This window comes from Mytilus trossulus, chromosome 4, assembly GCF_036588685.1.
Source record: "Mytilus trossulus isolate FHL-02 chromosome 4, PNRI_Mtr1.1.1.hap1, whole genome shotgun sequence".
NCBI classification, from domain to species: Eukaryota; Metazoa; Mollusca; class Bivalvia; order Mytilida; family Mytilidae; genus Mytilus; species Mytilus trossulus.
Genome location: NC_086376.1, coordinates 75,631,532 through 75,643,531, shown reverse-complemented (window position 1 = coordinate 75,643,531; position 12,000 = coordinate 75,631,532). Strand labels below are relative to the sequence as shown.

The window sequence follows — 12,000 nt, the reverse complement described above, 5'->3', positions numbered from 1 at the left end:
GAATTTACGATAATACAATAGGTATTAAGTGTTTCTGCGAGCTAAGTGTGAAGCAACTTTGAGCAAAAGATTTTTTTTCGAACACGATATTGTACCGAAGTTCTTTAATACGTACACGTCTTGTGAGAAAGCATTTTTTGGTTGCGTGTTCTCGTCCCGAATATGTATGTAAAACAAGTTCTTTCTGCAGTATATGAGCACCTTGCGTTTTGTCCTAATCTGTATTCGTGTAGAATCTTTCAAACTGTTCTACAGAAGCAACATTTGGGTATATGCCCCAAACATATTCAGAAAACAAACATACATACAGTAAGATCTTAGTATGTTGTTGTTTTGATGTCCCTTCTGGTTTGAACATTACCAATTATTTTATCATGATTTCTTAAACTTTTGGTCTCGAAAATCCATAACAGTCTTTTAACAAATAATATGATCCAATGTAATGCCATACTTGATTAGATGTCGGCTATTACACGGTTAATGGTCGAGAGGTTGGAAACAAAACTGTGCAATAACAATTTTGTTTCTGTTACATTTCACATGTATTATTTTGAACATTTATAAGTATTGCATGAAAAAAGGAATAACAATAATATGTTTGAATATTTGTCACTGTCATTTTTTTTATTTGACAACTGTAATTCTAGGAAAACAGTCGTGTTATTTTAAGTATGCTCACTGAAACTTGCATCATACATTCATATTCATGATTTTTATATTAATTCCAACCTACCAGCATAACAAAGTATTTACAACAGACAAGAATTTGTCTTATGTTATGCCTAAGGAATGGACTATAATGATTTACAGCTTCATTAATATAAATGATCAAATAGTCATGAGATCAGACACCTTTAATTGTAAATAATGTATATCTACCAAACATAAAAAAAAAGTTATTTGTGGCTTTGGTAAAATATAATTAGCAAGTGCTTGTTAATTTGTTTATTTTTGTTTTTGTTATGATCTTTCATACTGGTAATATAGAGTGAAGTGCTTTCCTTTTTTTTTCTTTGTGTGTTCTTTTTTTTTGTGCCATTTGCCATTACATTGATTGAGATCAAAAAGACTATGTTTAGATCTAAAGAAACCTGTTAAACCCCGCCCTAAATTTCTGTGTTATGATCAGCAACGATTACAAAACAAAAACTGGGGTTGCATTGTATCATTATTATTAGAATCATATGCAAAACAGTGTGGCCGTGGCCATTGATTGACGTCCTAAATTATCTCATTGACTGAGACAGATTATGTGAACATTTGTCTGTAACGACCACTGCTAACTATGTACTTGTTAAAGACACTTAAACTGTGTGGTTACCAAAGGTTCTCGATACCTAAATAAAGTAATTCGAAAAATTAATCATGAATAACACGATGTTATGATTTATATCAATAATATAAATCAAAACATAAAGGTTTTACAGACAAACGTTCGCATAATATGTCCCAGTCATTGAATGAATTAGAAACATCAAGCAATGGCCACAGCCACACTGTTTTGAATATGATTCTATATAAAAATAGGAGTTTAAATTGGTTGGTGAAGTTTTCTGTTTGCCTTGGCTTTCTGTTGACCATAACGTATATATTTTCCTCGATGTATAGTTTTGATTGTCACCTTGGTATCTTGTCTTTTTTAAATGTTTGTTGTTGTATTTCTTGGACCATTTATGTTGATTTTTCCTGCGTTGTTGTGTTTTATCTCATCGACGTGTAAACCCAACATATCTAACTACAATAAGAAACGTCTTGTTGGAAATGAAATGATCGGGTTCTTTGTTTTGGACATTTTAAAGACGTTATGTTGCTTAGTCGGACGCCAAACACCACATGGTTGCAAGACGCATTTGACAACGTTTGTTTGTTTTTGCACTTCAGTGTTTCTGTTTCGTTGTTTTCACATTTGTATTTGGCACAACTTTTTGGAATTTTGGATCCTCAATGCTCTTCAACTTTGTTTGAGTTATAACTATTTTGATATGAGCGTCACTGATGAGTCTTATGTAAACGAAACGCGCGTCTGGCGTACTAAATTATAATCCTGGTACCTTTGATAACTATTTTCCTCTTATAGTTGACGTGTTTCCCTCGTTTTTAGTTTGTAACCGGATTTGTTTTCTATCAATCGATTTATGACTTTCTAACAGCGGTATACTACTTTTGCCTTTATTCGAAGCAATCAACTATAGTTTAAACATATTTATTTATAGTGGATTGGGACATGATTTGCAACTTATAATAATCCCTTTCCACTTTGCGGGTTCAAGTGCTTGTAGCGGCATTAGCCTTCTCTTTTTCGAAATCTACAACAATTTCTTTAACGTGCAAGAGATATGACTCTCTCTTCTCACGGATCAGCCATTCATCGTCCCCTTCCGACGGACTTTCATCGTTTTCTCAAAACCATACTCGCAGTGGTGTCAAGGGAGAGCCGAAAATTGAGTTCCTGAAATTTTCATCCCGAAAGAGAATTGATCCAGGAACTTTTGTGTTAGTAGTCCGAAGCACTAACCACTACACCCTGGCTCTCATAGAGCAATCAATAACTTTGATAACCACTCATCTTTACATTTACATCTGTATATCTATACATTTTCTTTAAAAAGTTGAATTTATGTATTAAAAGCTGTGGCCAAAAATCACCTAAATTTGTTTTATTTATATTCATTTGAGGTAAACATGTTGTTTGTGGATTTACAATATTATACAATCATGACTTGTATTCTTTATACCCTTTCTTATCTTTTAATTACACTAGATGACTGGAGTACAAAGCTTTCAAAATAATATCTTTCGATCCAATATATATCAATGAAAAGTCTATGATCTGTTCAGAGACCCCCTACTATCAAAACAAAATCGAATTTAAATCAAAATAGGCGATGTCCAATTGGATTATAATGTCAAGATATTGAAAACGTTTCATTTAATGCCGATTTGGGGAATGAGAAGGAGCAAGTGGAAATGTGTGATGTATAGGGTGTGAACATGACTAAGTCCGTGTTATATGCAAAGTACACCCTAAATAGCACAATGAGCAGGGAAGGTTCATCATGTTTCAAAGTTGTGGTGACAAAAGCAGAATCGAAAGACAATTGGTCTAATCTATCACTAGCAATATGCCCTTCCCCAGAAAGCAGAAGGTTTTTTTGGGGGTAGGGGGGTACATGACTTTCATATTTTGTTTAGGTAGGTTAAAACAAGAAAACTCGATTCGAACTGCCCTTTTTAACCTACAATTCTGAATATATGAATTGACCAAATGTTTTGAAGAGTAGTAGATTCAAACATAATATATTCAAAGAATTTCCAGATATTTGTCAATATATAAGTTGTGGCTTCATAACATGTTAATATTTTGTGTTAGTGTGATATAGGGGTTTGTCCAAAAAGAAACGATTGCATTTTAGTTGTGAAAATACAAATTTTAACTTGTTGCCTCTTTTTGTAGACTATTTATTTAGCAACGAAGTTTATAAATGTATAGCCCGTCTAACTGTAAAATGATATAATATCTCATGGCATAGAATCACTAAAAAATCCTCGGTTATCAACTAATATTCAGTTTGAATACCTGATTGCATCTTCTGAAATCCAAAATGCAGCCATGTACGAAATTGTTATCTGACAGCTTGACACTTTGCGAAGAGATGTCATATTGAGTTATTGCTTGCGAGATACATTTATGTTTGGTTTTTGTTTTTATTTTTCAAAATTAAATTCTTGACATTTAGGTTTTGAAGTTTATAACTAGATTAATTTTATAGTATCAATAAATTAAACCCGTTTAACTGATGTCACAGAAGATATGCTTTTCTTAATTATTTTCACGCCCAATCGCCTCTTCAAAATGGATGCGTTTATCCTAATCATAGCCGTTTATATTACGCAATATGAATTCGATACCATTATATAAATTGTTGACAATATAGCGGTATCCTTCGCTTGCAATATGACACAGGATAAAAAAAAAAGACAACGGTCTCACGATGACGAATTACCTATCAGAACTAAAGATGTTCTCAAATACTAGTTCCCTTAATATAAATGAGAATACAGGTTGTTTTGGTGTTATCAGTAGGATGCATTAAACTTACAGACATTGTCAATAGAGTGCTTTATTTCTAATGAGATGTTTGTTAAAGATTGGAACAGAATTAAATTGAAAAGTATTGTTTATCCATGACCTATTTCAGATTAATTGCCAAAGTAATTGTATATACTGTTACATTATGATGTAGATTTTTTATTTGTTTACTTCCACTTCTATATATGGAAATGCAAACTAGGATAATGAAGAGATTAGATCAAAATAATGTTTTTTTAGTATTCACCTTGACGCAGATGTTAATTCTTTGTGGATATTCTGTGAATTGGCATTGATGTATATCTTTATATTTATATGTATAATGTTACATCTATAATCCAAAGAAACAGTGTTCTACGCCTTTTTCATGATAGAAGTTCCTGTCACGTCTTATTTTGAATTGACGCTCTTTCTAAAATAAATCTCTTAATATTACTTAGCCTTCATGATATCGATGTGCGGTAAAAGTGTCTACGAAAGTAATCTAAATATGAAACAAGAATCTTACAACCAATAGAATGAGTTTCAGACCTCGAGACCAAGGACGAAGATGATCAAATGGCATTGACAACAAAACTTTATAAACAGAAAAGTTATTTCCGACCATGAAATATAGTAAAACAAAAATAGTGATCTCATAAAAATGTTTAAAAAGAGGAATTCCATAAAAGTTTACAAATATGAAAAGTTGTCAATCAACTAACCGAGATAAATACAGCAGCTATCATAATCCTGACTTGGTACAGACTTAAACCCCCGTCACACTGAGACAAAGTCCATGAAGTTTCCACTACGTCTTAATTTTTTTTTAAACGTAGTAGAAACTTGCTCAAATTCGATTGATAATACCGTTATTCGGTCTCTAACACGACCCTGCTACGTCCTTACAAAGACCGCACCACGTTCAACAAGTGTTTATTAGGTTCGTGTCAAGTCTATATAACTTCAATCAGGTGTTCACTACGTTCTTACTACGACCATCAGGTGTTCACTACGTTCTTACTACGACCATAAGGTTTTCACTACGTTCCTACCACGTCCTTACAACGTCCATAAAGTTTGCAGAACGACCTCTGTAGGTTCTAGTTACGTCTTAACTACTCCATACAAAACAGAAACATTCACGGGTATTTTTTATTTCATTCAGCAACATGCCAGTTAGAGGACAAGTAACACAAAGCCAAATATATAAATATAATAATATATTCAAAAATTCAAATATCCTTGTAATACATGTGTACATTCTTTATAAATCAAAACTGTTCCATCAGTTACCAAATATGCACTTATCATGCGGTTTTGCCAAGGAACTGAGCCAGCTTGACTATTGAAATATAGTCGAAGGTATTCCCTTTGCTTCTTTGCAGCTACGGTGTCTCTGTTTGGTCCAATTACCATGTTTACTTCATACATATTTGCGGTCGCTCGCCATAAGCCCGGAATCAAGTCATGCTGGTCATTTTCCATGTCAAGATGCGCGTTCTGTTGTGTTGGATATCGTAGTCTCATCACATTGTGCAGACAAACGCAACACTCGACAATGTTTCGTACTACATTTGGCTGCTGCATCATGGTGGTAAGTAATAATTGCCATCGTTGGGCCAGTATACCAAATGCGTTTTTAACCACACGTCTTCCTCTCGATATTCTGTAATTAGTTATCAATTTTTCATCTGTTAAGCCTCGTTGAGAATAAGGCTTCATCAGATATGTTCTCAAACCAAAAGCGTCATCTCCAAGAATGAAATATGGCACATTTTTGTCATCGTTCGGCATTGGATCCGGGTCTGGAAAGCCAATCGTTTCTTCTTCCAAGCACTCTTTAAGTTCAGAATTGTTGTAGATCTGAGTCAACTAATGCAAGGAGAACCACTGAGAAAAATACCTTGTAATTATGAAAGAGTGATCCTGTATTTGAAGGACATCTAATGGCTATATGTTTGCCATCGAGAGCACCACAGGCATGTGGAACATTCCATTTTCGCTGGAACTCTTTAGCAATATCACGCCATTCGCGCTGTGTGGTGGGACAAGAAATTGCTTCGACTTTATATTCGTCTACAATGGCTTGGCAGAATTCGGGAACAAACATAGAAATTGTATTTCGGGCAACTCTAAAGTCGTATTGTAGAGTTGGATATTTATCCCCAGAAGATAAGTGTCGTATAGTGACAGCGAGCTTCAGGCCTGGTTCCAATGCTTTTCTAAGCCGGGTATCTCTCCTTTGAATTCTGGGACCTACTCTATTCAATATTTCGTCGAACATCTCGGGCGGCATTCTCAGAAAGTTGAAAAACGACTGTTGATCCTCCATTCTCAACTCCTGCATCAGTCTATCATAGTGGCCAAACATAAGCCTTCTTTCCTGAGTAAGCCAGGGACGCACCCACCATGTTCTGGGTCTCCTTTGTTTTCTTTTTATCCTGAAGCAGAAAAGCGCAACTTGAGCATCAAGAAGAGCTTGTTGTCCTTGTAATGATGTATGAAGTAGAAGTAAATCTTGTTCCATCGTTCAACAGTACAATTACAAATGATTCCGTCTTAAAAAAAAACACCTATATATACCATATTCAACACGGGTAACAGAGATCCGATGCAAACCTGCTGCAAACGCACCGCAGGCGTGGTAAAGACGTACTGCATACCGATAGGTCGTACAAAGAACGTACTAAGGTCTTTAGGAACGTAATAAGAACGTAGAATAGTCTTCGCGAGGTCGTGTTGAAAACTTCCCTAAATCACCAAGTTCTAAAAGATCGTAGTAAAGACGTAGAGCAGTCGTAGTAAGGTCATGGTGCAATCTCCAAGAACGTAGTAAAAACGCAGTGAAGACGGCTTTCAAATTTATCTCGTCCGTACTACGTCCATACGGTTCATAACTAGTGTCCTCTACGTCCTTACTACGACCAAGCCGTTCTCAGTACGTTCTTGTTAGGTCTTTACTGCGTTTTATCCTCAGGAAGTTCTCACTACGTTTGTTTTGAACATGTTCAAAATTATTTCACGTCCTTCACGTCCATGAAGACCTTACCACGTCCATGCAAGTTCGCAGTACGACCATATAAGTTTGCACTGCGTTCGTACCACGACTTATAAGTTCCCACTACGTTCGCCTACTTTTTCAGAACGCACTGGGAACGTGATAGGAACTTGGTCTAGTGTGACGGGGGCTTTACCGAAGAAATGGTGAGTTAAATCTGGTGATACCTTAACGTTAAAATTGCTATGTTATTTGCAATGTGAACAACTTAATAGTTTAATTGTCCATGTACCATATATATATGGTATGATTTATTTAGTCCACTTTTAATTACTTGAAACTATTTGTTTTCTTTTACTAGTTCTTTGAATTATCAAACCAATTTCATTTTTCTATTTAGGTGGTATGGAAAAGAATAGACGAGCCACACGTGTTGACAGTCGGAGAATTTGCTTTTGTTAGTGATCCCAAATTTAGTGTAAAATACATTCCATTCCGAGATGAATGGAATCTAATTATAGATCATGTGGAACCAAAACATTCCGGTCGGTATGAATGTCAAATAAGCACAAAAGACGATATTGTCAGATATGTTGACCTGAATGTAATAAGTAAGTTATAGACAATTATAAAATTATCAACCTCATATGTACATAAGGGTTATTATGACAAGCGTTGTTTTGCACGGTTTCACAATTGCTTTGCTATTTTGTTCATTATTTTACCGAGTTATTCCTTGATATCAATCGTGTTGGGAAATATGCATGGAGTTTATCAGTAGCTTTTATTACAATTTGTAAAGATCGCATCAATTTATCATTACTTGATGGAAAGTACCTTTGATTTCAATCTACATAAAGATAGTTCGTAAGATGGTTATAAGACAACAGAAAATATAAAATATTGGCATGATATATCCTTGAAAAGAACCATCAACATGTATACATAAATTTATATAAGAAGCATATTTGGGCGGGAATAGTCAATAACATCAAACCATATACGGATAAAATTATCTCATTAAAAAAAAACACACAAAATTGTTGATGATGCAAAACAAAGTTCAATGAATTATCCTATATCTTATCTCAATTATATAAGGTACAAGGTTTCATTATAAAAATAAAAGCGCTATTGGGTATGCGTAACAGGAAGCTGTGCGTGCAATATGCCAGGAAGAATATCCTTCGAAATAATTGCCAAGCTTGCCGAGCAAAACAACCAACACATTTGTCAGAATTGTTTGAAGTTTAAAGTATTTAATTATTCTTTAGACTGTAAAAGATATGAAATATTGTAAAATGTTTGTGTGATTTAAAAGTAATCAATAGAGATGATTGAGGACAATACTAATTTAGATAATTGTTCATTTTACAGATGAACCAGGCCATGACAGCAAGCGTGAGTCAATTTATCATTTGATGAAATTATGACATAATCATATCTAACATTCATTAAGATCAAATATAAAATGACAGCACAAAACTAAAATATAAAAACTGAAAAGTTGTCATAGATAATAAGAGCATTTATTTTCGAAACACTTAAACACGGTCCAATTTACATTTTACATTTATCATTGAGTATAAATATCAGGAATAAGTGAAAAGGGGGGTTATGGTGTATAAATTCATGACGTAAAGTTTCGACGCCAATTTGATAAAACCGAGTGTGAGGAATCATGGTCAACATCAGTCAAATAAATTTTCCTGGTATGTACTTCATGCGATGTTATAGTTGATATCTGAGCTAATATTTTATTTAGATTTATGTAAATGTATGCGCATTTGTAGTTTTCCTTGACCAATACGAGAATAATTTTCATTAATAAAAAACGTATGAATAAATAATTTAATTATAAAATTTAAGAGCACAAAAACTTGATGTACAAAAGTTCAAGTTGTCTCACAAGGCAATTCGTGTATGTGACAGGACATTCTCATTTAACTTAGACAATGTTTGTGATATGTCGTCTATAACACTTACATTAGGAATGCATATGGCATGTAGATAGGAAAACAACGCTGTTTAATTGTACAGCACATTGACATTAAGATTAAACTACATATATACTTTAACCGATAACAGTTCAAAGATTCATGCAAACAAGAATGTTTACATTTTATAACTGATACGAAACTCACTGACAAAATTTGATATGCTATATATTTTTTAAATGTCTTTTCACTTTAAACAATTACTTCTATTAATGGAGAACTGTTAACGTTGAAATTTCTTCTTACTGTTCTTGATTTTAAAAATATAAATTCCTCAACTGCAACAAGTGTATTACGCTATTTCTCCACTCGAGACAGTTAAATTTTATTATTTAAAGCGCGACGCTTGCCGAGCTTTTTAAATAGTTAAAATTTAACTGTCGAGAGTGGAGAAATATTGTAATACACTTGTTACAGTGGTGGAATCTGTTTCTCCCTTTTTTTCTTCTTAAAGATATGAGGAAAGTTGTGTACTTTTGATGTGGCGTCACCAGGCATGGTCGCCTTTTTTCATGACGTCACAATTAGAAAATCCAAAAGAAAATAAAAAAATTTAACGTCACAATCAAATTTCAACCAATCATTTGCCGAGAACAGATTTTTCACTAGTGAGGAGAAATTTTGTTTTTACACCGGTCAGAAGATGTGAAAAAGCACAAAAAATAGAGGAAAAATCTTCTATAATTTATAAAATCTTTGCATCATTTTGTGAAGTCTTAGTATCTTAATATCTCATAATCTCATAATATCTTAGAAATTAGTTGTAATAATTTTACTTCCTTAACATCTGAGCAACAGTCATGATAATATCAGTTTCTTAAATCTAAGTATCAGCTATTATAATCTCGGTTACGAGAAAGGTGGTAAATTATCTAATGTACCATTGTTTTTGGATGAATAGTTGTGTTTGTGATAAGAACTGTTATCTGTCTGTAGCGTTTCTTGTTTTTTAGTTGACACATGTTCATATCTTTGTACATTTATGTTGCCAGCCATGCAGCTTTCAGCACAGTAACTGAAACATGGTTTGATCCGTTATGAAACAGCCAATTCGAGATTGAGGCAAAAGAATTATATATTTGAAGACAAAATTTTTCTTCTTATATTTCAGACGTAAATATTGATGGTCCACACTTAGTGGAGAAAGGACATCCAATAAGACTTACTTGTAATGCTTCAGGAAATTCCAGGTCACCGACAGATATAAACTGGTATATTGGTGGCAAGCGTTTATATGATGGTTTCAATCATAATGTGAGGATAATAACATATCCTAGATCTGACGTCAATACTTTATATAGCGAACTACGTATAACAAAAAGTGACACTGAGGATAGTGGAACATACGTTTGCCAAACAACATTTTACAATGACATTCTTAAAGTTGCGAAACATAACTTATCAGTAATAATTGGTAAGTAACTACTAGTTATATAAAAAAAAACTACACTTTATGCGTGCGTTAGAAGGACATTCCTGAATTTACCTTGAACCGAAACGATAGATTTTCATTCTGTGATTTGACCTGCTACTTATTTGATTCTCGGCAGTCTTTTTGTAGAAAAATAGCTTATTTGTTGGAAAATACAATTTTGGGGCAATATTTTTAACCACTAATTATCAAACAACTACAATATACACACATATCTTTTCAACATGTGTGGACAAATGAGAGAAACGCATTATAACATTTATTTTGGATTCGAACATCACTGATGAGTCTTTTGTAGAAGAAACGCGCGTCTGGCGTTTATACTAAATTCAGTCCTGGTATCTATGTTGAGTTAATTTTCATTTCATTGTGTAACTGAAAAGAATGATGGTTTAATATTCTGATTTCTTTTTCAGCCGATTCTAATCAAACGAAACGAGGTATGTTATCTTTAGAATCTGTTTTAATTTTATTTTAGTACATGCATGACTACGAATACAAAACCAAAACTCAACGAAATTTGCAGTGACAAAAAGCACAGGGAAGTCTTTAAGAATAACACAAAACTGACAAGATTCATGAGTTAATTTAATTTTGACAACATATCCAAATGTTCAAGATGCAAAAGTAGACATCAGTTGAAAAAAATGTTAGTTGAGATTTCATTGCTAGTGAGACAACTATCCACAAAAAATTATAAAATAGGGACGAAAGATACTTGAGGGACAGTCAAACTCATAGATTGGAAATAAACTGACACCATATATTGGAAATAAACCGACAACGCCATGGCAAAAAATAAAAAAGACAAACAGACAAATATTGTACAGAAGACGCAGCAATGAAAACAAAAGACTAAGCAACAAGTCCCAAACAAAGAGCCAAACAACTAAAGTTACAGTACAGCCTGCAACAACGATCGAACTGGCTTGAGATCCTCAATAACAAAATATGAAAGAACAGAAAAAATTAACACTGTTCACCACAATGTTTTGGTAGTGTTCATGTTGCTGTTGTTCACATATTTGTGACATATTTACCTATTGTGTATGTTTGTTTTGTTTACGAATCGTTGTCAATATATTGCAATTTGATGCGACTGTCATAAAAGTGAGAGGTTGATATAGCTTTAAACCAGGTTTAATCCACCATTTTCTACATTAGAAAATGTCTCTGCTAAGTCCGGAATATGACAGTAGTTATCCATTCGTTTGATGTTTTTGAGCTTTTAATTGTGCCATTTCATTAGAGACTTTTCGTTGTGGATTTTTCTTCAGAGTTCAGTATTTTTGTGATTTTGCTTTTTATTCATGCTAATTAAATTAAATGATTACAAATAATAATAGACAGCAACAAATGACAACTTTCCCTCAGAAGAACTGTTTCGAATTTGAGTGCTAGTCATCAATTTGTGTTTGTGTTCTGTATTCAGCATTTTGTGTACTCTTCTGTTGTGTGTCTATTGGTTGCTTTTTTTAATTGTCTTTGTCAGTTTTCTTTA

General features: G+C 33.6%; 1 protein-coding gene across 1 annotated transcript in view; it reads left to right on the top strand.

Annotated features, from left to right (window-relative positions):
* The window catches only part of LOC134714190 (zwei Ig domain protein zig-8-like), an 80,439-nt gene that overhangs the window by 55,078 nt on the left and 13,361 nt on the right, over positions 1-12,000 (top strand). Inside the window, exons 4-7 of the mRNA XM_063575430.1 lie at positions 7,471-7,681; positions 8,448-8,471; positions 10,179-10,481; positions 10,916-10,939. Of these exons, the coding sequence (XP_063431500.1) occupies positions 7,471-7,681; positions 8,448-8,471; positions 10,179-10,481; positions 10,916-10,939 (562 nt within the window). The remainder of the gene's footprint in view (positions 1-7,470; positions 7,682-8,447; positions 8,472-10,178; positions 10,482-10,915; positions 10,940-12,000) is intronic.